At 48.4% G+C, this 23,718-nt stretch overlaps 1 protein-coding gene across 9 annotated transcripts in view; it reads right to left on the bottom strand.

Annotated features, from left to right (window-relative positions):
• The window catches only part of BRSK2 (BR serine/threonine kinase 2), a 427,682-nt gene that overhangs the window by 132,603 nt on the left and 271,361 nt on the right, over nt 1–23,718 (bottom strand). For all 9 annotated transcript variants that reach the window (XM_078853168.1, XM_073347202.2, XM_073347203.2 and 6 more), the window contains exon 3: nt 5,213–5,298. In XM_078853168.1, coding sequence (XP_078709294.1) covers nt 5,213–5,298 — 86 coding nt within the window. The remainder of the gene's footprint in view (nt 1–5,212; nt 5,299–23,718) is intronic.

Below are 23,718 nucleotides of genomic sequence, written 5' to 3'. Positions count from 1 at the left end.
CAGAGAGTGGCCCTAGAATCCTTCAGTGTGTGAAGAGAGGCGTCCATCTTCTCCGTGAAGAGCTTAGTGACTTCAAAGGGAAGGTCTTCAATGTGAACTGCACCTCTTTCAGGCAGCCTGACAGATATAGCCACTGCTGTGGAGATGGACCTGGCTACTGTGTTGGCTGCACTGACGGCAGATCATAGCGCTACCTTGGTCACTAACTGTCCCTCTTGAATAATGGCTTTAAATTGGTCATGGTATGACTCAGGCAGCGGTTCAATAAAATTGTCCAGTTTTGAATAGTTTCTGCAGTCATATTTCACCAATAGTGCTTGGAAATTGGCAATTCAAAACTGTAACGTGGCCGAGGCCAAAAAGGTCCAAACACTTCCAGTCCCTATCGTAGGGAGTAGACCTCATCTGATGTTGATGGCCATGAGAATTAACAGTGTCTCCCACGACGGAGTTGGGTAGAGGGTGGGAGAAGAGGAATTCTGTCTCCCTTAATGAGACATAATATTTTTTTTCTGCCTGCTTGCAGGTAGGTGCCACTGATCCTGGGGTCTGCCATATGGTTTTTGTGGGGTCCAGGAGAGCCTCATTAATAGGGAGGGCAATTTTTGAGGACAAGGATGAATGGAGTATGTCAAGGAGTTTGTGATGGGTGTCCTTGACTTCTTCTAGTGGTATATGAAGAGTGTCTGCCACTCTCTTCACTGGGTCGTGGAAGAAGAGAAAATCATCAGCCAGAGAAGGCAGTGGAGGCATAACGGCCTCATCTTAGGAGGAGGAAGATATAGTCACCTCTTCCTCAGTGGTGCCCTCTGGTTCCACCACGAATTCTTCTGGAGGTTCAGAAGCTCTGGATGCCACAGCTGATGGGGTGCATCTCGAGGGTTCTTGAGTGGGGCTAGAAGCTCAAGAGGTCCAGTATGGCCACTGTAGTGGTGGTGGCATAGAGCCCAGTTGTGGTGCCCATGGTTAACTGTACCAAGATGGTGGTGGTGGGGCCATCTGAGGATATGCTCAGGCACTCTGTTGGTATTGGGAACCACAGGGAGCCTGGGGTGGGGGGTACTGCAATACTGCCTTCTCTGGTTTGCTGTCTGAGTCTGAGAGAACGGGGGAACATGGCAGGGCAGTGCAGTGGGGAAGACTCCTGTGCCAGATGAAGACTCAGTGCAGAGGTCTTGGTACCGAGAAAAGGAGACTCCAGTGTGTCAGCTACATGGAGATCCCTCAGTGCCACTGGCAGGACCGGGAAGGACGGAGATCTAGGTCACACCGGTCTCTCTGGTGCAGCATGGGGCATCGATGATGGTACCAATGGAGTATTGTATACCAGCAACATCTTCTTAGAGGAGTGCTAACTCCTGTTCTTGTCCCCTGGTGCCGCTGACTCGATGCCTGTGTCCACCGGATCCGTAGGTGCATCACTGGCATCTGCGGCTGTAGATCTTCATGAGCCTTGGGTACTGGGATGGGATTGTCTTGGTGCCACTGGTACCGAGGACACCGAGCATGCCAGAGATCATTTACGGCTAGCTCGGGGCTCACTGTGGGGACTTCTGAGAGGGCTCAGCGGCTGGTTTCTTCAACCCACAGACTTTGGATGTTGAGGCCTGTGGGGAAGACTCATGTCTGACAGGTAGCTCTTGGTGCAGGTCTGGAAAGGGTCAGAGGCAGTGATGAGCTGCCAAAATCTTAACAACCAGTTCCCTATAAAAAGTTTTGATTTAAGGGATGTGCCAAGAGGTGGAGGTGGTGGGGGTGTAGTGGCAGGGAAGAGATTGCACAGAGGCAAAAGGGGCTTGTTGCAGGGGATGCAGTGGCAGGGAGGGAGTGGCACAAGGGAGAAGTGGGCAGGAGGGGGTTGTTGCAAGGGGCTGGCAGATGGGGGTGTGTATGTGCCTGGGGTTATTGCAGTGGGGTGAAGGTGGCAGGGAGGAGTTTGCACAAGGGAGGAGTGGGCAGGAGGGAGATGGCAGGTGGGGGGGGTCCCGAGGTTGATGCAGGGGTGAAGGTGACCGTGGCTTGCAGGGGGGGTTGCCGGGTAGAGGTTGCCCAGAGGCAAAAGTGGCAGGACAGGGTGGGTTGTTGGGGCCGGGGGGTGCACAGGGGAGAAGGTAGCTGGTCGGTGGGTGTTGGAGGGGGTGGCACTGGCTGGGGGAGAGGTGCCCAGGTTGCTCCCACATACACCATTCCCCAGGCCAGGCACTGGACCTGCCCACCCAGCGGCGCTCCGTGGGCCCGTGCGGCTCCCCGCGGCCCAGCTAGGTACCTTGCAGGCGGAGTAAACACCCAGCGGTGCCGGGAAGAAGGCGCAGCTGCTAGGGCTAGACCCTCCCGTTCCCCGCTCCGCTGCCAGCTGCTCCCCCGGGGGGAGGGACTGGCCGCACCGTGGGCGGCCCCTCTGGAGCCGGGGAGCAGCGGCAGCCTTGTGCTCCGCTGTTTAAAAAAACGTGGGGAGGCACCGCTTTTTGGTTCCCCCAACCACTTGGCGCCCTAGGCAGCCGCCTAATGCGCCTAGTAGGTTGCACCGGCCCTGCCCGACAGACCCCCCGGAACTCCCACGCCTACCCCCGCCCCCCCCGTTCCCTGACCGCACCCCCAGAACCTCCACCCCCTCCCTGCCCCTTATCCAACCCCTCCTCCCAGCCCTGGCCACTCGGGGCAGCGTGTATGGATGCCATGTGGCCCGCTGGAGCTCGCAGCCCCACCCCCTTACCATGCGGCTCAAGGCAACAGGAGCTGCCGAGCTGCCCAGCAGCGCTCCAGAGTGCCGGCGGTGAGGCACGCGAGAGGGGGGAAGGCGGGGGAGGGGCAGGAGGAGCCTCCCCGGCTGGGAGCTCAGGGAGCCGTAACGATTTTTAACAACCGGTTCTAAAACTGGTTCAAAATTTAACAACCGGTTCATGCGAACCGGTGTGAACCGGCTCCAGCTCACCACTGGTCGGAGGGCTGCCTCCATGAAGATGATCTTCTGTCTCAACGCCCTGTCCTTACGAGACCAGGGCCTGAGTTGCTGGCAGAGACCACACTTTTGTGGAATGTGGCCTTCCCTGAGGCAGCGAATGCACCGGGAGCGCTTGTCTGTGACAGGGATCGCCTCTTTGCAGGAGAGGCGCTTCTTGAAGCCCAGTGAACTGGGCATATCATGTTGGGGGGAGGGTCCCCAATGAGAAAAAGTGGCAAAAAATAAAGTCGCTTTTTTTAAATTATTTTTTCAGGGAAAAAAATGGGAAAGAAGAAGAAAACTACAATTACAGCTACGTACCAGGAGACTAACTGGCTATAGAAATGTAAAGCGAGAGTAATGGTTGTCACAGACTGCAAATAGCTCCGTCTCTAGCCGGGGCAGTTGAGAAGGAACTGAGGAGGGTTAGCCTGCACTCGCTGGCTAGCCTCGGGGCAGGGCATGAGGAGAGACAGCGGATGTGCTGGCCTAACGGACACAGCTACGGAAGTTCTCGGATCAGCAGTGTAGGGACGAAAGCACACTACAGTGGAGCACCCATAGGGACACTACTCGAAGTAGAGCATGAATTCCACACTCTAACCATTAAACAGCACCATCCTCCATGCAGTAAAATAATCCCATTGTCCAGGACTGGGTAAAAACGCAACCTACTTCAGCAGATATTTGCACACATGTGCAGAGACCATTTGTTCAAGGCATCTTTATCTAAGAGAAAAGAGATGCACAATGACTGTCAATGCTGCAAAAATAATGATATTTTAATCCGAACTCCACCCTGCACTATTCAGTTTGGCCTTTGTTTTCCAGGCATTTGTACATTGTATCAATCACCCAAATGCACACAGCCCATCAATGGACAGGTTGGAGATATAAGAAAAAAGGGCTCACACATGAAAAAGACTCCTTTTCGCTCAGCCAATAGGAAGCCTGAGGTCTGATCCCACCCTTCACTGAAATAAACTAGGAGTCTTCCCATTGACTTCAACAGGAGCAAGATTGGGTCCCTGCCTATTACCAGTGTCTCTTTTTCCTCAATTAAATCAGAATGCATTGGCTATAGAAATTTTATTCCTGTCTGTCAGCCCACACTCCCTTTACCACCCCTCCCTTGCAAAGAAGGCTGGCTTGCCACGACACTTGGGGCTACGTCCTCAGCTGGTGCAAACTGGACTTCAGTGGAGTCATGCCCACTTATACCAGCTAAGGATCTGGCCCACAGCATGTAGCTAAAGATACATGGGAACCAGCTCCACCCAGCACCTGTGACAAGCCATCTGGTGGCCATTGTTCACCACCCTGGGCAGGCTCTGTTCCAGAGAAGGCTTCGGAATCCAAAAGAAATTACTGCCAGCTCTATTAAACTAACCCTTGAATGCCGAGGCCTCACTTCTTGGAATAGGAATTCATTGCTCCAGTAACAAGCTTGGTCGTATGGTCGATATGGGATTATTACATCCATTCAACACACATTCCTTGCTTCAGTGATTACACCCTTATACTGCTGTGACATTAAGGGGGGTCACTGCTGGAATGTGATTTTCAAAAATAGTTTTAAACACTCTCCCCTTGCTTGCAATACCCTGTTAAAAACCTGGAAATCACATTTAACTACCTTCTGGATTTGCCCTTTTCCATTTGGAAAACATTGATTTTTTTTTCAGTTGAGCCAAGATTAATGTGTCTTGTTTGTTTGACAACAATTTCAAACTATCTGGTACCTTGTCAAGCTAAAATAATTCTGTCTGTGGACCAATATCACTGACGGGTGTAGACATGTAGGCCCTACAAAAACAATAGCTATTATTGTTTGGACATTTTAAAAATTAATTTTCTTGGTGAAAGTGCTGAGGGTTTAGTTTAAAATATTGAGAATCTGGAGGATTTTATTCACCAGATTATAACAGTTTTGAGGCGGGTCAAATTTGGAGTCTACAGACCTGGATTTTGTCCCTCTATATCAGCTAAATATTATAGAAAAAGGCTTGTTTGTACTTTAAATTTTTTTTTAAGACAGGAAAGGGGGAAAAACAGAAGAAAAGGGGGAACAAGGAAATCAAGTCAATGAAAACCATTCCTTTCTCAGTCAAGTGCTGATAGCAGGCACCATATGGGCAGCAAAGTTTAGAGTGACCTCAAATCCTATTCCAGTCTCTTTGCACTGTTATGCTGTCTCCAAACATTTCTCCCCGCAAAATCCTTCCCTTCCATTTCCCTTCTTACTCCCTGGCAAAAGCCAATAATACCTACAAATATTTTTTATTTTCATAAACGTCATGTAGCTTTAAAACATGGGGGTGTTCTATCAACTTCAGGATGGCTATTTCCCGCTCCACCTGGAAGAGAAAAGAGAAACAGAAGCAAAGGTTAGAAGACATGTCTTAGGTTACATTAGAAATCATAACACACATTGTCCCCTCTTACCCATTTCCCACCCCTTCTGACCCTCCCTTTCATGCTCCAATGAGCAAACAAGCAGAAACTATAATAATAGTACTTAGCATTTATACTGCATTTCAGAAAACATGAATTCATCCTCACCATCCCCTCCCCTATAAAAGTTGGCAAATAATACTATCCCTATTTCGCTCATCGGGAAACTGAGGCAGAGGACTAAATGGCATGTCCAATCCGACACAGGTAGGCACTTGCAGAACCTGGCACAGAATGCAGGCGGTTCCTGGCTCACAGTCCTATGCTCATGCCATGACTCTCAGATGACTGAACGTCTAATCCACAATCTCAACTACAACTGACTTCAGTGGGCCTTGGATGGGCCCATTGTGCTAGGTATTGTACATACACATAGTAGGAGAGAAAAATACACATTTTGCAGCAGGTGAGGTGAGACACAGAAAGGGCAAAGGATTTGCCCAGTGTTACACAAGAAGTCTATGGCAGACCCAGGAACTGACCACTTCTGGAGACCCAGTCCAGTGTCTTAATCACAAGACCATCCTTTCTCTCAATCCTCGACCCATCCAAAACATGGCTACTTGGAGGACTTGTCTTCAATGCAGAGTTAACTGTAGTTATAAATTGAGTGTGGCCCCCAACTTGAGTCCTGATCATACACACAAACCTCAACTCAAATGTGATGGTGCTTTTAAATTGAGTTGGTTGGCCCCTTGGGAGTACAAGCTGCAGCTCAAGTCAGCATAACTCATCAAAACCCTGTGCTGCTAATACAATCACTCTGTGTTGCTCGAGAGTTATATTGCAGCGTGACCACTCTCACTCCAGATCGGCTAACCGAAGAGGAGTTAATGAACCCACAGCCAGGGGTGAAAGTGGGCCAGTACAGCGTACCGGTAAGAACCTGCACCGGCCTGTATGCAGCCCACAGTAAAGCACTGCTGAACGGCACTTTAATGTCCCTGCCCCTTTTGCCTCCCCCGTTGTTAGCCCTTCTGGTAGGGTCCATACAGGCAGGGCTGCCGAGGGGGTGGGGGGAAGGGACAGCACCGTTAAACGCTGCCGTGGCAAAGGACCAGGCAGCGCTTTACCGTCCCTGCCCCTTTTGCTCCCCCACCCCGGCCGCCAACGGGCGAGGAAGGGGGTGGAAGGGAGCAGCTGCCCCGAGGCCGGCGATTTAAAAGGGCCCGGGGCTCCAGACGCTGCTGCCGTGGGCTCTTTAAATCGCCACTGGAGCCCTGGTCGGCGTGGGCCAGGTGGCCTGGAAGGGCTGGCTGAGGGATGCTGACCCCCCCAGCCCCGCCCCTTCTGCCCAAGGCCCCGCCCTTTCCGGGGACTGGAGCCAGCCCCGACCCCATACCAGTAAGTGTCCGGAGTTACTTTCACCCCTGCCCACAGTGAGTGTTTGTGGTGAGTGTAGCTAACTCTAGTTAACTCTGCCGTGAAGAGATAGCCTAAGGCAGGCAGTGTGCAGGCAAAACCAGGCAATATATATATAGGTGCAAGACCAGTTTTCAAAAGTCCACCAGGGCAGGATTAGCCAACCATCCAAAAGAAGGATGAACTCTAGCTAGACTACCCCCCCCCCCCCAATACTGTAACTGGTTGCCCTGCAGCCATCATCTTCACAATCAAAACACACTGCAATGCTGTGCCACAGCATCAAACTCCTAGTAACCTGACAATCCCCCAGGAACTTCTTCCCACACAGCTTTATTTCTTGGTGTCCCTTAACTTGCTGAGTATGTTCTTCCACCAACCATTAAGCATAGAACTTCTCCTCCTGACAGACAGGTAGAGCTTTCTGCATGGCACTTTGGAAACTGTAGTTCTCAAGCCTTAGTGAGGAGGTCATGTCTCCCAGACAGAAACCAGTGACACTCTCAGCCTCTCTCACATTGGAAGAAAAGGTACATGTGTCTCTGGGATAGTCCCTTTCTGATTCTTTCAAGGTGTTTATTCTTCTCTGCAGAATCAGAAGCCACTTGATAGATCCACTTCCACACCTGTGATCTCAGGAAATATCAATTTCATAGCTGGGGTGCGGGGAGATATATTAGCAGGCTGCAATGGAATCAGTGACATTCCGAGAGAGAGAGAGACACACACAAACACATTGTTTGCGTGTAAGTATACATGTGGTACTGCAATTCTCATAGAACTCTCCTATGAACCAAGCTTCAGTGACACACATTGCTTGGTGGTGATAACTCCTAGACATCATCTTCCCATCACCACCACTAAGCAGGAAGCAATCCATGACAACAGAAATCTGCAGTATGCAGTTTTATTCTACAGCAATCTCATAAAAATGCAGCTATTGTACTACTGTGAAGAAGCCGGTTCACTGACCCCTTCCACAAAGAACCAATGTCCTTCATTTCACAAGATACCTGTTGGTATTTGGAGGGGTCTCATCAAGTTCTTGGCCTGACAAGGTTGCATTTAAGGAAAAAATACCCCCTAAGACTCATTCATATTTAGGAAGATTTCTCTGAAATCAATTCCCCCTTCTGTCTTCAAGTCAGCACCTCGGAGAAAGGAGCTGCCCAAATACGGCGTGGCTTGCCACAGTGATAGTGACGTACCGCTACTGGAATACAAAATCCCACTAATGCTCCATGGCAGGTCAACCTATCTGCATTCATTCCACCCACTCTCCAAGGTCAGATCAGACCAGGGAGGGAGGGTGGGATGCCACAGTCAGTAACCAAATTGCCAGCCCTTCTGATGACTGCCTAATGAACCTGAACACGTACCCACCTGTCCATGGCAGAGTCCATCACTAACATCATAATTTATTCCCCATTCTATGTTTTAGCTGGGGAGATGGGCAGGAGGTGAAAGGGATTTTCTACTCATGGACAACTCTTGAATCACAATGCTATATGAATAGTAATAGCTCTAGCTAATAATACTGCAAACATGAGTCCTGCTTCTGCTAGCACTGTGGGGGACGCCACTGCTGTAAAATACATCCACAGAGCAGCGGGGCTCTTCTATGGGGCATTATTGTGTCCTCTTGCCTCCACAGTGCAAACATCCCCTTGCACTTTGACACACAGATGGCTCAGAATGAGGGTCTGGCACACCCTCAGGTGAGGAGATAAATGGAGAGAACAGAGGTTGGAGGAATGCAGAGGACATGCACCTGACTGGTCAGAGGGCACACTCCACCGGGCAGAAGAAAAAAGTACTACAACCTGATGGACCGTTAATAGGAGGGGAAGGCAAGATCAAAGATTCAGACACCTCAAACATCCACAGCAAATGAGATGAGAAAATAACTGTACCGTCGGCTCACAAGGTCATGCGGAGCATCCCCAGAGCTTGGCACTGGGCACCTTGGCACTGGGCACTCACCTAACTTTTCTTTGCAATTCTATAGCTCCAATGCCAGCACTGTGCATACACACACCTGCACAAAAGCACAATGACCTTTCCATACATACATTTCTCAGGGCTGAGTCCCCAACACTAGGCATAAAAAAAGCCCCCCAACTTCTCGGCACGTTCCCAGAGCTCAGTCACTGGCATTCAACACACCAGCTCTCCAGAGCTGAGAGACTGACACACCAACCACAAAGGTTACCAGGGGGTGGAAAGAGAGACAAGGCATTTCATGAGAAGTGTGATCACCGCACTGGCTACAGAACTGAACAGCTGGCCTTATCTTTCTTTACAGTCCTCCCTTTAGGGGCTCCCATGACCGTGAAGGATGATACACCTTGCAGTTGACAAGCCCTGTGTTATCTAATCACAGGGGAGATTCACTGCTTTGGAAAAAACCCTGTTGTGGCAGCTCTGGCCGCACATCCAGCATGAATGAGTGATGGATTGCAGCACTCACCCAAGGTACTGTTTGGTTACTATTCCAAAAGTGTGAGCAGACGGGGGCATGAAGAGGCAGAGATTTATGACGATATCACTTGGAGGAAAGAATTCAGTTATATTACTAGCTGGTCTTCTTGAAACAGGCGAAAATAAGACATTAAAGCAACAATTCACTTGCTACTCCACCGTTTTATGCTCGGCTTTAACCTGGCTTGTGCCACCTTCAGCAGTTTTGGTGCAGGCCTAAGGAGCGTCCCATGTTTATTTTTGCAGGAAAATGCATAATAACCTTCTGGTATCTGAATTCTGAGGGGGGAATTTGGGTTTATCTACATTCGGACTCCAAATCTGTGGTGAACGCCAGGCTCGATACACTACACAGTATTTCAACACAATGAATGACGATCTGGTGCAGGATCACACTGCTGCCTCAGCAGTCCATTTCTGCAAGGCAGCACTGCCCACTGGTTAGAGCAGGGGGGCTGGGAATTAATACTTTCAGGCTCCATTCCAGAGTTTGCCACCAACTTGGTTTGTGAGGGTAGGCAAGTCACAAGATCTCTCTGTCCCTTACCTTCTCCATCTGCAAAATGGGGACAATAAAACTTACCTGCCTTTGCAGAGCACTTTGCAATCATCTGATGAAAGATGCTTTATGAGTGCAAAATATTATATTTTTATTATTGTCTGTATCAGGACCCCTATGTAATGGAAGGCTGTGTGTGCTAGGAAGCTACAGAGAATGACACAATCTCTGTCCAGCAGCCTAAATATAGCTTACCCTTGGAACTGTTTCAGCAGAGTCCTACCCCTCCTCCACTCCATGGCGTCACAGAGCTGCAATGTACCATATTCAATTCTCAACTTACCACTGCAGTAATGAGCGGCTCCCCCAGACCCCACTCTCCCACTCCCACAATGATTGAATGTGGGTGAGACATAGCATGTAGCTCTGAATAGTGGTTCTATTGATGCATGGATTAGAAGGGACTAGTAGCAATCCACATAGTTAGCAAAGAGCAATAAACCAAAACGGAACCGGCCTTAAATAGGGCACAACTTTACCTTCTTCTCCTAACCTTTGCCAGCTACTGGCATCACTTTTGCACATCACTGCTCTAGCAAAACTCATGTATCACTGCCCAGCTCTGAGCCGGCAAGGACAGGGCAAGGAAGAGCCCTGTCGGGGGGAGGGTCTGCTTTAATATGGATGCAATTACCAGAGAGCAGGCCAAGCCTAGAATAGTCTGTCCAGAGAGGCTTAGGGAGTCTGTAGTAAATGAAGAACACAAATAACCACACAAACACTGGGTTCCATGTGAGGCTCCCAGACACAACCTGGGTGCCCTCACCTTGCAGAGGACTATGCCTGTGCAGCACCCCAAATCCTCCAAGCTGGGGAGAGGGGTTACAAAAGTCTGTGCAAGGCCAATAGAGCTTCATTGCTGACTTGTGACCTTGCAGGTGCTAATTACTGGTTTTTAAGATCTATGCAGGAAGCTGATTAGCTGTCAGGATGCTCCTGTAACTCGGCTAATAATGGAGACCAGCACGAGGGCCATGTAACCCTTAGCAGGAGTAATGTAACACCTTCACTTGCCCCCCTCCATCTCTACTTCACCCCCCCAGAGGGGCTCGCATCCCTCTGGGTTTAAGCCCATCTCATCTGACTAGTTCTTGGCAATGAGAGGCACTGCCCTCTCTCATCTCTTGACTCACAGGACACCGTGCGCGAATGTAGCTATGAGGCCGGGACAGGAGCCAGCAGGAACCAGGGGTGGGATCCGTCCAAACAGTACAGAGGAATTGCTTTTCATTCACATTCATCTGCCCGGTATTTGTGATTGTACCACCTGCCCGGAAAGTGGAGCTGCATGCGTTTGTTAAATGGGCTGGATGATTGTCTAGTGTTACGAGATGGTAGCTTCTCTGCAAGCTCTTCCGAAACGCTACACGGTCACCTTTAGCAGCTATACTTCCCCATGAATTGCAGCTGACAGCCCTTCACTTAGAATGCTGGGGAAGGGGGGAAGGCAATTCTCCTCTCTTGCAGTAGAAGTGGACCAAATCATGCCACAAAAGTGAGCCCCTATTCTTTTCTCCACTGATACCAGTGGGTCCTATATCATGTAAAATGCAGACCTGAGACAGCAGCAAGAGAGAGAGAGGGGGAATAAAGCCATGGTAGGATGGTAGGCTACAGGTTGCCCTACTTCCCTTAACCATCGTTAACTTGGGGTGTTTGGAGTTTTGCCTGAAATTTTCTTTCGTGTTGACCCTGCTTTACTTTAAAGGCAATTAAACAGTTATCAGTGCCCCGCATCGCCCCTGAGTAACTGGTGATGGATACAAGCCAGGAAGATCAAATCCATATCTGAACTTTCCCAGAGTTCGGGGATGTTCAGCTGTGTGGTGAACTTCAAAGGATTAAGAATTCTGGTTCAGCATCCAAGCATTTTGGATGCTGACCTGAAGCTCTTTGGGCTAGAAATCTTGCAGTAACAAGGGGCCAGATCCTCCACTGCCTTGCACCTGTTGGTGTTATTGACACCTGTGCAATGAGAGCACAGAGTGGGTGTAAAATGCTGTCAAATCAAAGTGGTGGGGTTTTACACCCCCTTTGCAGAGGTGTCAATGATTTCATGTGGTGCCAGGCACTGGAATGGTACCAGGCATGGTTCCAAGCCTTCTAGAAAGCCCTCATTCTGGGCACACTGGAAAGAACACGAGAACAGCCACCCTCCTGGCATGTTGTTATTTCTGCTTCCATCCCAAGTGGAAATAAGCATGGTTTGGGACTGAGGAGAGTTTGTGAAAATAGGCTACACTCAAGACTAGGACAAAATGATGGGCCTAGTAAAGGCTAGTCTAGTGCTCCTGTTTCCCACAATACAAGGATAAATTACAGGACACTAAAAATTAAAAGAAGAAACACACTTAACATGGAAAAAAGTGAGTGTTTTTATACAACATGTAGTTGGCCTGTGGGACTCACTGCTGCAGGATATTATTGAGACAAATTGATTCTGGTGACCTTACTCATGCTGAGCAGTATCATACTACACAAGCAGTCCCAAGGATTTCAATGGGAGCACTTGAGCAATAAGGTACTTCTCAAAGGGAGCAGAGGTGGCAGAATCTGGCCTTAAATGATTAATCATTTACACACCTTACCCCGAAGGCCTGACTTGGCCTGGGCTATCACCCATGCAAACTCCTATCAACTTAATGGCAGTTTGTCTGAATAAGGACTATGTAGAAACTGATTAAAGATCTCAAGATCTGGCTTATTTATGAAGATTAATTCATGCAGTTACATATTAGCAACTAACCTCATGCTTCAGTGTATATAGGGCCAGATCCAAAGTTAACTGTGGTCAATGGAAACACTTCCATTAACTGTTATGGGTTCTGGATCAGACCCATAATGACCATTAGCTGATGTCTAAAAGAAATCTACTTGCCCCCGTTATACAGTTTTGCACAGTCAGGAGGAGACTAACTGGGGTTTCATGCTTTCCTCAAAGCACCTGAAGTTTAAAACCGATTCTGTAAACAACAAGATAATTAAGTAAAAATAAAAATTGGCACTGGCAATCCCTAAAAGAAAGTGCTGGACAGAAGTACGTGAAATATTTGCAACAAAAACTGAAATCAGTAGAAATCTGAGGTTTTTTTCATTTTGCTGCAAAGTCACAGTAAGCCCATTCTATCACGTACCAAATAATAAATAATAATCATATTGCCACGCTTGCCAATTTTTCACTTAAATGAAAATAAGCCCATTTCCAAGGGGGGAAAAAAAGGAATGCATGTGCAAAGGTGGGCTTGATATTTGAACTAAAAATGAGCATGTGTGAGAGGGTTCTGTAAACCTCGCACCAGGCAGGAAGCGGTTAAGGAGTTGCTCTGGGCTGGAGTGGCCCTGCCCTGCTGCGTCTGAAAGTCATGTCAAGAATGGAGGACGAGTTCAAGAGGGGGTACACTTAGCTCAGTAGCAGGCAGCTCTGGGAGAAGAGCAGAGCAGAGCGCGGAGTTTCCCAGTTGCCATGGAGAGGCCTGGCAGAGAGCAGAGCCTGCTCCCTTTCCTAAAAGAAGGCCCAAGTCCCCTGAGGCAAAGGTCCCTCTCCTGGTGAGCCAGCAGACTTTGAGACAGACTGTGGCCTGTCCAAGGCCTCTCTGAAGAAAGAGAGGCCAGTAGCTCGCCTGGGACTGTATATTTTTTTTGTTCTTTTATTTTCCTGATCCTAAGTTGTCTGTTTGCTCCCCAGGAGCCCAGAAGGGCTGAGGATCCAGAGGGACTTGGCTGAAGGGCTGAGACTCCATCCCTTTCAGAGTGCTATTTAGGGTCCTCACTTGAGCAACCAGACCCAAAGTGAGTACACAACCCTGTCAAGTACCCAGGAGGTTGCTGCTGAAGGACCAGACCTCTGACAGCATGACAGAAATCTGAAGGATGTGAAATCAGCGAAAATGGAAACATCAAGAATCCTCACGTGAAACAATCTTATCGGTTTCAGCACAGCTCCAAAACTTTAAGAGGAGATCCACTGGTTTGTTCTCATAGGGTGAGTCCAAAGTTCTTAAGGGAACAGGTCTGGTTTGGGGTTGGTTCTTAGTTCATCTAATCTGGCTCATGGTAGCCCCTGCTCAGAACTGCTGTGTTACACCAGGAAGTTCAACACACGTGGTGCTCCATCACAAGCCAGACAGTAAACATGTTCTCTCATGGCATTTAGACTTATTTGCACAGTATGTCTCTTTAAATAGCATCAGGCTTTCATGCATGTGACACTGATGGGAGCTGACAACAAGTGGATTTATTCATTCAGTACATGGGATTATCTGCTGCCCAATGGTACATGGCAAAGTGGCGGACGTGCAACTCCCTGAAAACACTCAGCAGAATTAGCCCCTCTATGCCAGAAGCCAGCTATCCCCTCTGTGCATCCTGTTGTTACCGGTGATCACCACGTCACAATTACCATCAATAAGGAGTTCAGAACAAAGGACACAAATCCAAGTGACACTGTTGAGGACGACTGACCCAATATGTGACCTGTCTTTCTCTTCCCACCTTATCATTTTTAAGTGCTGTTTTCTTCTTTTGCCCCAAAGCAAAATGTTCCACTGCTATTTTACTGAGGAGGAAAAAAACCCACCTGCAGCAGCCCAGCCACCAAGAACAACCCTGCAATGGCAAACCAGAGTCTGCATGGTCCAACACTCACCAGCTACCCTAGTCACCATCAAACTAAGATGTAGGAACCCAGCACTCACAACCTCACAGCCACTACCAAACCAAAGGTCACTTCACCAGGTGCCTGAGTTCCACATTCGTCTGCCATCCAGGGCTCATGAGCAATCCTTTAAGCAAGCCCAGCAGTCACTGTCCTGGGCCAGATCAGGTATTTATGTGCTCGGCAGCCCAACATGTGCAGCAAGCATGACAGCTCCAGTGCAGGAATGCACAGAGAGGAGTAACTTGGGAGCTCATATTCCTAGCTTATGTTAGCAGATGCTGATCTTTCCGTTGGCTGTCAGACAAGCACTTTCAGTGTGATGATGTGCAGAGGCGTGGGGTGGGAAGGAAAGGCCCAGCAGATGCACTGAGTAGAAAGGGATTGTGCACACAAAATATGAATGGAAAGTTTGATTTAAAGCATATCAGTTGATGAGTACTTGTCACAAGAGCTGAGATGGAGATGCACAGACATTAAGGATTTTCGAAAGGACAGCTGCAAACACATGGAGAGTGTGCCTGACACCACAGGCAGGGTCTGAGAAGAGAGGGGAAGACAGGAAGCTCCTAATTCTGGAGGCAGGATATGGGGTAGCAGGGAGGAGACAAGCTCCTAGCAACCTGGGCAGAATTGGGGGTAAGAAGCAAAGCTCCCAAAAACCCAAGGCAGGATCTTGAGGTGAGTGGAGGGCTTCTGATGGCCTTGCTAAGGATACCATAGGGAAAGGGAGCCACTGATGGCATAAAGACGGGTTGGGAGAATGAAGAGATGCTCACAGTGCGGTGGGATGGATCCCTTTGGGGGTAGCATTCACTGTCAGTGCAAGGAGGAGGAAGAGGAAGGACAAAGAGGGAGAGAGGCAGAAAGTGATTTTTAGAAAAGCCTGAAGAAACTGACTCTTTAGCACCACCTATTTGTCCAATCTAGTCTCTTATTGTGTCACTCTCCCTCCCCACTTCTTCTGCTCCACCAATCACGTCAGCATTGTTCATCTAAGTCAGTTTCTCCAACAAACGTATCCATGCTTTCTCCCTTGCAGCCTCCCTGAACTAATTGATAGGGTGGTGACGAAGTGGGAATTTTGGTCATATGTTCATGATGTTTATGCATGCCTCAGTTTCCCTCTGTGCTTTGTGTGGCTCTGCATGGAGTGTAAAGGGTTGAAAAGCTGCTCTTGGGGCAGAGCGAGGCACATAAGGTGTTATGTCACATAACTGTCCGGGGAGGCATGAAAGCGTCCGTTAAAGGACTGGTTGAAACTGACTGATATCAGTGGAAGATCTGGAAAGATAATGGAAACCCCAGTGGACAGGACATTTACACCTAGTAACCAATGGCCAAAAGGAAGGAGATTTTCCCCCACCTCTCTGCAGGGAAGCAGAGCAAAGACCCCAGCTGGAGAACAAAGGAGAAAGGTGTCACGTGGCTAGGTTAAGAGCTGCCTTTGGAGAGAGACAGACACACACCTGGGATGAAGGACAGAAGAGAGAGAGACAGATAGAATCAATATGAATCAGGTGACTAATGTTTTAAAAAGGCTGCCTGGGGTCGCTGGAAATGCTGAGAGCATTGTGTGCTGAAGGAACGCAGTACAAGGCTCCCACAGGATTCATTGCAGGGAGCCATGGAGGGAGACAGGTTCGCTGGCGCCTGAAGACCCAGTTTTGCTGTCTTGGGGCCAACCCCTGTGGAACTGCATGTGTTCTTGGGGCCTGGCACACTAACGGGGTCACTCCCAAGGGATTGGTTACAGGCTGGGGCACACCTTCACATCTCTCCCTAAAAGCCATTTCTGGTGCTTATAAGAAACCAGCCAGTTAATGATGACTCCAGGGGAAGCCAAGATAGTTGGAACCTTGGGCCAGATCATCTGCTGATGTAGACTGATCAACACCAGTGGAGGATCCCTTAATCCAATGATAGCAATAATTTGAAAACATGGCAAATACAGGCGTAAAATGAGTATGTATTCAACTGCATCCTTCCACCCCTACTTTGTTTCTGCCTCTTGTCTTCTTAGCCCTGGTCTACACTGGGTGGGAGGATCGATCTAAGTTACACAACTTCAGCTACGTGAATAACGTAGCTGAAGTCGACGTACTTAGATCGACTTACCGTGGTGTCTCCACGGCAGTGAGTCGACTGATGCCACTCCCCTGTCGACTCTGCCTGCACCTCTCGCGGCGCTGGAGTACGGGAGTTGATGGGAGAGCACTCGGGGGTCGATTTATCGCGTCTAGACTAGATGCAATAAATCAATCGCCGCTGGATCGATCGCTGCCCGCCAATCTGGCGGGTAGTGAAGACATACACTTAGATTGTAAGTTTTTTGTATGTTCCTTTATAGCACCTAGCACAATGGGGCTCTGATCTCCATGCAGCCTCTGGCTGTTACTATAATAGAAATAATAACAACAACAACAACATATAGCAATTTTTAAAAAGGAATGAGAGCCTTGGATATATCAGCCCCCCACGTCCATTTCATACTAGTGAATACACTTGGGAGATGCAGCCAGGTGACTGGACACTCAGTTTCTCAGTGCTCTAAGCAGGACTATCCTTTGAGATGCCTTAGGCCGGCACTGACAGAAGCAGACACAGATACAACTCACAGCTTTCTCCTTTATTTCCCTTTTTTAAAACTGTGCTGTTGAAGCAGTACTGCAGCTTTCAGGGGGACATTGGTGGCAACGCTGCCGGACAAACAGCACCACAGACCCTTAAGCAGGGTCTGTGAAATGGCCAAGGGCAGGGCATGCCCAAAGCTCGTATCTGCACTTCTCTCTCTGCAATGAACAGGGACCCCAGAAGGGAGACCTGGCAGCCACTGACAGAGGAACCAGATGCTGAAGTTGTGCCAGCCTGTGGAGGCAGCACTTCTGTCTTCAATGAGGCCCGACTGTACCTTCTAACCCTGCCCTTTTTCCAGAGTGAAGTTGCAACAGTGGATCAGGCTGCAGTTCATAAGTGTAACCCGTAAAGGTATGTCTACACTGCAGCGGGGAGCGTGCCTCGCATCCTGGGTAGACAGACATGTGCTATCTCTGCTTGAGGTATAATAGCAGCAAAGCCGGGGGATAGCATGGGTGGTGGCTCATGCTTTGCCACCCAAGTATGTACCCTGGGGATCCGGGGGGGTTTGTCCTCAGGCAGCTACCCCAAGCTGCAACCTGTGCAGTGCTGCTATTTTTAGCTTGCTAGTTTGAGCAGAACTAGCGTGTCTGTCTACCTGTGCTGGGAAGCATGTTCTCAGCTGCAGGGTAGACATACTCTTAACGTAACCCCTCCCTAACCTATATTAGCACTCCCGAGTCCAACTTGGCAAAGGCACCCATCCCAGGAGCAAGTTATTCCAACCCAGGATGTTGAAACCAGTTTGTTTTATTCATAAAGTGAGTGCTCCAAGCACAGACTGTGTTTGAGGAATACACTGTGCAGACACCGCTCCTTGTTACAGCAGTCTCCTGTGTAATGCATTCTCTGTTCTCTCTTGCACTGCCTTTGCAATACAGGGAAAAGGATAAACTAGGGACAGATTCCATTCCAACCCCTAGAAATCTCTCAGGGATGAATTTGGCTCCCAGACATAAATACCCCTTAACTTTATTGAGAGGAGGGAGATTTGGGATCTGAACCTAGATTCTAACAGTGCAGAAGGGCTGGAGTCCCCACAGCTGGGGCCAGATTTTTCAAAAGAGCTCAGTATTTTGGGTGCATATTGGGTGCTGATCCCTTTTGAAACATTTGGTCTCAGCTGTGGATGCTGAGCATTTGAAAATCTGGCCCCATACCTATAATTATACTGGGATGAACTACTATAATGGGATAACCTCCCCCCCCCCCCGCCCTCAGTTCTGAACACTCCCAACCCCTGTTTTCACACATTTGGATCCTTGGGGTTAAAATCCAGATCTAAATTTTGAAGTGCAGGCCCAGTTCTGCAATAAACCCTTCTTTAAGTGACCTTGTTGCGGGAGATTGGATGGCTCAGGTGATTAGCAACCAGCTTTGAATGATTTTGCTTCTAGGCCACTTGTTTGAATCTAGCTAAGGATAATAGTATCCAAAAGCCATTACTATCAGCTGTTTCGTGACTCACTGTGAGATGAGTTCCATGGTCTCAGTCCAATTCCCAGGTGAGAGGAGTCCACATTATAGAAACCACCAGTCCAATCACAACAACCAGGTACCCTTGCCGGCCGGCCCAGGAGAGGTGCAAGCATTTGGATACTGTGGTGACGGGCAACACAGAAAATCAACAGAGGCCAAAGACTGAATTGGCTTGGAAACGGAACCACCCACTCAGCCCTCAAAGTGGTCCCTAACAGCTAACGTATGTTGTCTGGATGGTTGCCTGGGGGAAGCCTATGCTGCTGTTGAGGATAAATAAGGCTTCAGTTCCAGGATGGTCAATCCAGCAACCTTGAGCAGCACCAGATTTCATTTAGCAAACAAACAGAAATGGCCTGTTTTTGCTATTGTTCCTCAGGCGTTTCCTTCCCAGAACCACAATGCCCGCTGGGAGAAACAGGGGCAGCACAACAAGACAACACCCCATTGGAACGCAATCTTCCTGCAGCCACACATTGTAGCTCTTCCTTGGCAAACTAATCTCCGCTGGTTGGCAGCTCAGCGGACACTGCAGGACTCACCCCTCTCTGTCTATTAGCGCTCAGTGCTGAGGAATGGTGTGAGCTTTGAAGCGAAGGACCCCAGCACCAGTTCTGGATGCAAATACATTCTCTAAGACCCTTGCAACATCTGCTGCCCCCATCCAATATTAGGGACACAAGAAGCAGCAGCAATGCCTCAGGGCAGCCTACATGTTTTCCATTGGCTCTCACTGTGCCACAAGAGCTGCTAAACATGACCCAGCAAGGGAAGGTACAGAGAGAGAAAGAGAGGCAAAATAGCATATCGCTCCATCAGTCTCAAAGACATCTGTTCTCACCTGCTGCATCTCTCCAGGTTCACCCCACAACAAAGGGCATTACCACAGACCTCCAGCCCCCCTCAGTGAAGACAACATTGTCCTCTGCCTCGTGCAAGCAGCAGTAGCAGCAGCAAATTAGCCCACTGCTGCCATCACCATCCAAGATCTCTCCTGGCAGGGAGCTGAGTGATCAAAGGCAGCAATGAAGGATCATTTTGTTTCTGGGTTATTTTGACTCTGCTGTTTCTCAAGTGCATCCTTCCCCTCCTGCCTCACTCCCGGAGACGCCAGTGACATGCCACAGTCACTCGATATTAACAAGAGTTTCCAGAAGCTAGGGTATCCCCATAAATGGGAGCTTCTCAAAGTGGCATTGCGGAGAGCGGCTGTTGTGTGTTTGGGGATAGAGAAAATAGCCCTGTGATGTTTAGGGCATGTCAAACAGCTCCTGCTCTGTATCACCCTGACTCTCCTTCTCCTCTCTCTGGAAGCAAGCTCCTAATGCCCTTGAGCATGTCCTGGAGGAAGGGTCAATGAGATGCAGCAAGTGAAAGAGGTTTAGTGGCTCCAGCCAAATTAATGCTACCCGAAGACCTCTACCTTCTTCCCTACTCCACACACAATACCGCACAGAGGCGGACAGCTATAAAAAAACATTTGATGCATTTCTGATGTAGCAAATTTCTCAGTCCTCCTTCCCAGTGACATTCACATGACAGACAACGCTTTTCACATAACTGTGCCAGTGAAACCCTACAAGGCTTTGTTGAGATAAGCTGGGCAGGGGCCCAAGAGGGCAGGATGAGGCACAGGGGGGCAGATGTGAATTTCCAACCCCCCAAATGTTGACATGTCTCTCAGAGCATTCCCCCTGTTTTACTATCAGTGAGTAGGAAGTATAATCATTGCTACTTTCACTGGGAGGTCGGTAATATGACGTTCAGTGGCCAATTGATGACATTGGTATATGAGTGAATTTGCACAAAGCACAGAGCATGAAAAACACCAGCACTTAACAGAAGCACCGCATGAAGCTTGTCATCTTGCTCCCAAACCCTCTTTAAATGGAAAATGAGGCAAACACCTGTATGCGACTGTGGTCACTAGGCACAAACAACAGAGCACATCATATCTGAGTGTTCCCTTCGTTCTTTCGTCACGGGCCTGAAGGACATTCACCAGCTCACTGCTACGGCAATGTGCTGGCTATCAAACCTAGATATAAATTTGTAGTCATTGCTACCTACCCAAGCCATACGGACGAAGAAGAAGTAGAAGTGAGTAGGAGGCTTGGTAGCAGGGCTGCACTGAGGAAACAGGAGAAAAATATCCTTCCTGCTTCAATAGAAAATACATAACTAGCAATGGCATGAAATCATATATATTAGAAATGGGAATGACCTACAGGGTCTTCTAGCCAATCCCCTGGGGGAAGAATGCAGGATGGAACCATCCTATATTTGTCCAGTCTGGGTGGGATTTTTAAAGGCACTCAGTGGCATTGGCCTGACTCTGCTCTCATGGAAGTCAGTGGGAAGTTTACTACTATCTTCAATGAGGACCGAGCTAGTCCAACTCTGAATGATTTTGAAAATCACCACACTTTAGTTTTAAACATCTCAAGTGATGGGGCTTCAACCACACTCGCTAGCTAGCAGGCTGGAGCTTCACAGAGGCTTCTAGGCATCTTTGGACATTTACTTTGCAGATCCAGTTCACGCCAGACTCACTAGGCAATTTTCTGTCTTTCTGAGATCCTTCATAAATGGGAGACCATCCCTGTGTCTTAGCAGAGACCTCCTTACCTTCATCAGAGCAAACCAATGCTGAAAAGGGACCACAAAGAACTTACTGCATGATCTTCTCCAGCCCAGACACACTGACTGCTAGCACTGAAGTATGGGTAAATTTCTCTCTTGAGCTATCCATGACTGTTGCAAAACAGGCTACAGGCACATCACAGATAGATGGCTGCAACAGAAAGACCCCAACCAAAATGCCATAAGCCAAAGAAGGACAGAGGGATGAAGGCATTAGGAATGTTTTGTCCCATTTTCTTTACTCTTCTATGTTCAGCTGGGAATACTGCATGCTCAGAATGGCATACGTACCCTTATGTGTCATTGTTTACCTGTGTTTGCACCAGATGCCTCCTATCTGCCCCTGCACAACACACCCTGTTACAAAGGGCTCAGAATCATTTGTCCCCCGAAGGACAGAGAGCGCAGGATGCAGCCTTTTGTGTCCCAGAGAATTAGTCACTGATGAAGATAGCGTTCACTACTCAGAGGCCACATGGAAGGAGAGAGGAGAAAAGTTATAATGACAAACAAACTAGTTTATCTCCAGTCTCTGACAACTGCAGGCCTTAAGTAGACTCACAGCTCTCTGAGCTATTACTGAAGGGAGCTGAATCTGCATTAGAAAAGGAGAAGAAAATAAGAAGGATGCTGCTAGCTGTCACTATCTCCATCATCCCAACACATGCCAGGATTCTTTGGCAGATGCACAGATATCTGCCACCTTTCCACAATACTTCCCACAATCCTTGATGCTCATCAAATACTTACAAGTTACATTTGCAGAATTCAGGATTAGTTTGCAAATAATTTGCTCACCAAACCAGAGGTTACACTTGACACAAACATTATCTGAAATGGATAGCTAGACTAGCTCTATCCCCCAGTACTTCTCAGCCCCTTCAGCCAGCATTCACATCTATCAGCTGAGGAGTACCTTGCTCCTGGATGCTTGGAATACCTGCAGCACGGAGCTGCGAGTCAGGGGAGCTGCGCACAGCAATAAAATCTCATCAGGGTTTCAGCATCAAAAGGCAGAGGATGCTGTACATGTTGTCTTCTGTCTCAACAGAAAAGAAAACTAATTATATCTCTTCATACGAGACACAATTAGCTGCTCTCTCCAGTGGAGAAAGCCCTTCTCTGAATGAGAAGCTTTTACTGTCTCCCACACAAGCAGGGAACAGGCGAAAAATCTGCTGAGGTTTGAAACCATGCTGGGAAAACCCAGCAGCCTCTTTAGATGGGAGGAGGCAGTGTCCACGCTGCTAGGCTTATGTGCAGAAACCTAACGCAGACATATGCATTGCGAAGGAAAGTAACTCAGAGCTGTTGGCTCCGTTCCCTACAGTCTTCTGCATGTGTGGGCACAAACAACCTAGTGACACTCAGGGGAAGGCTGATCACTCTGCCATCATATTTATGCATGATGTCAGAGTGTTATGTTACACGGCTGCAAAATACGGCTTTGCATGGGGTGCTGGGTTGTTTGGTTTTTTTAGGAGTGCCACCAGCCCACTTATCCCCTCCCCTCCCATGCGCGGAGAGCTGCACCACCACAGTTGTACCTCACCCTGCAATCCTTGCTCTCAGGATTAGAAGCCCAAAGTCTTGTTTCCAAAGACTTAGGGCTATTTGTAACCCACGTAAGCCAGGGTGCAAGATTTGGCCTTTGTGGTTTGTTGCCAGTCTCAGCAGAACAATAGAAAGGGATCCTTCCCTTTGGTAGCACCATAGTGGCTGTACTTTGCCAGGCTGAGGGAAGCTGGCCTGTATTTAGGATTTGTGCAAATGCTTCCTATAGCGGATTTGGAAGGTTTCACAGAAGTTTGCCCTAAATCCACATGGTGTTCGGTTTGCTCCAAGAGATTTAGTGACATTGACAAGTTCCTCCTGTTTCCAGTGGGTCTCTGTTTGTTGCTGCTCAGTCGATGAGAAACTGTGATGAGGTTAGGAGAGTGTTTGTAGCATTTAATGGGAGCTGAAGTGATTTCCTCCGGGTTTGGGTTGTGCTATTCTGTCCTGGGCAGAAGATTTGGGGAATTATTCTGGAGGTTTGTCGTTTCCTCAGATTGAACTCTATTGGCCTGCTATGTTCAAAATAGGTTAATTTTACACATCCATATTAGTGGCCTAATTTTTTCATTCAAGGCCTGATTCTGATATCCTTATTCACATTGGTAATATCTTATTCCACTTGAAGGCACCCCCATGGTATAAAGTTCTAGTCAACCTAAGTACAGGTGGCAAAACTGGCCCTTACTAGGTGGTTTAATTCTATTCTAGAATGGTCTAGAAGATGTAGGACTTTGTCAGACTGGGTTTCCTTGTCTTAGAATTCTAAGTCAGCAGTGTTGGTTTCTACGTTAACCCTTTCCGGCCGCTGCTCCTTTCTTTCTGAAGCTAAGGTGATTCTTTGGTGCTAAGGCCTATTTCTAACGTTTACCTCAGGCTGATGACATTACTAACGGGTAGAAAACATTGTATTTCAATGAAGCATTCATTAGCCTCTGCCATTTGTTGTACAGT

This window comes from Lepidochelys kempii, chromosome 6 (genome assembly GCF_965140285.1).
Source record: "Lepidochelys kempii isolate rLepKem1 chromosome 6, rLepKem1.hap1, whole genome shotgun sequence".
In the NCBI taxonomy this organism is placed as follows: domain Eukaryota; kingdom Metazoa; phylum Chordata; order Testudines; family Cheloniidae; genus Lepidochelys; species Lepidochelys kempii.
This window is presented reverse-complemented; position numbering and strand designations above follow the sequence as displayed.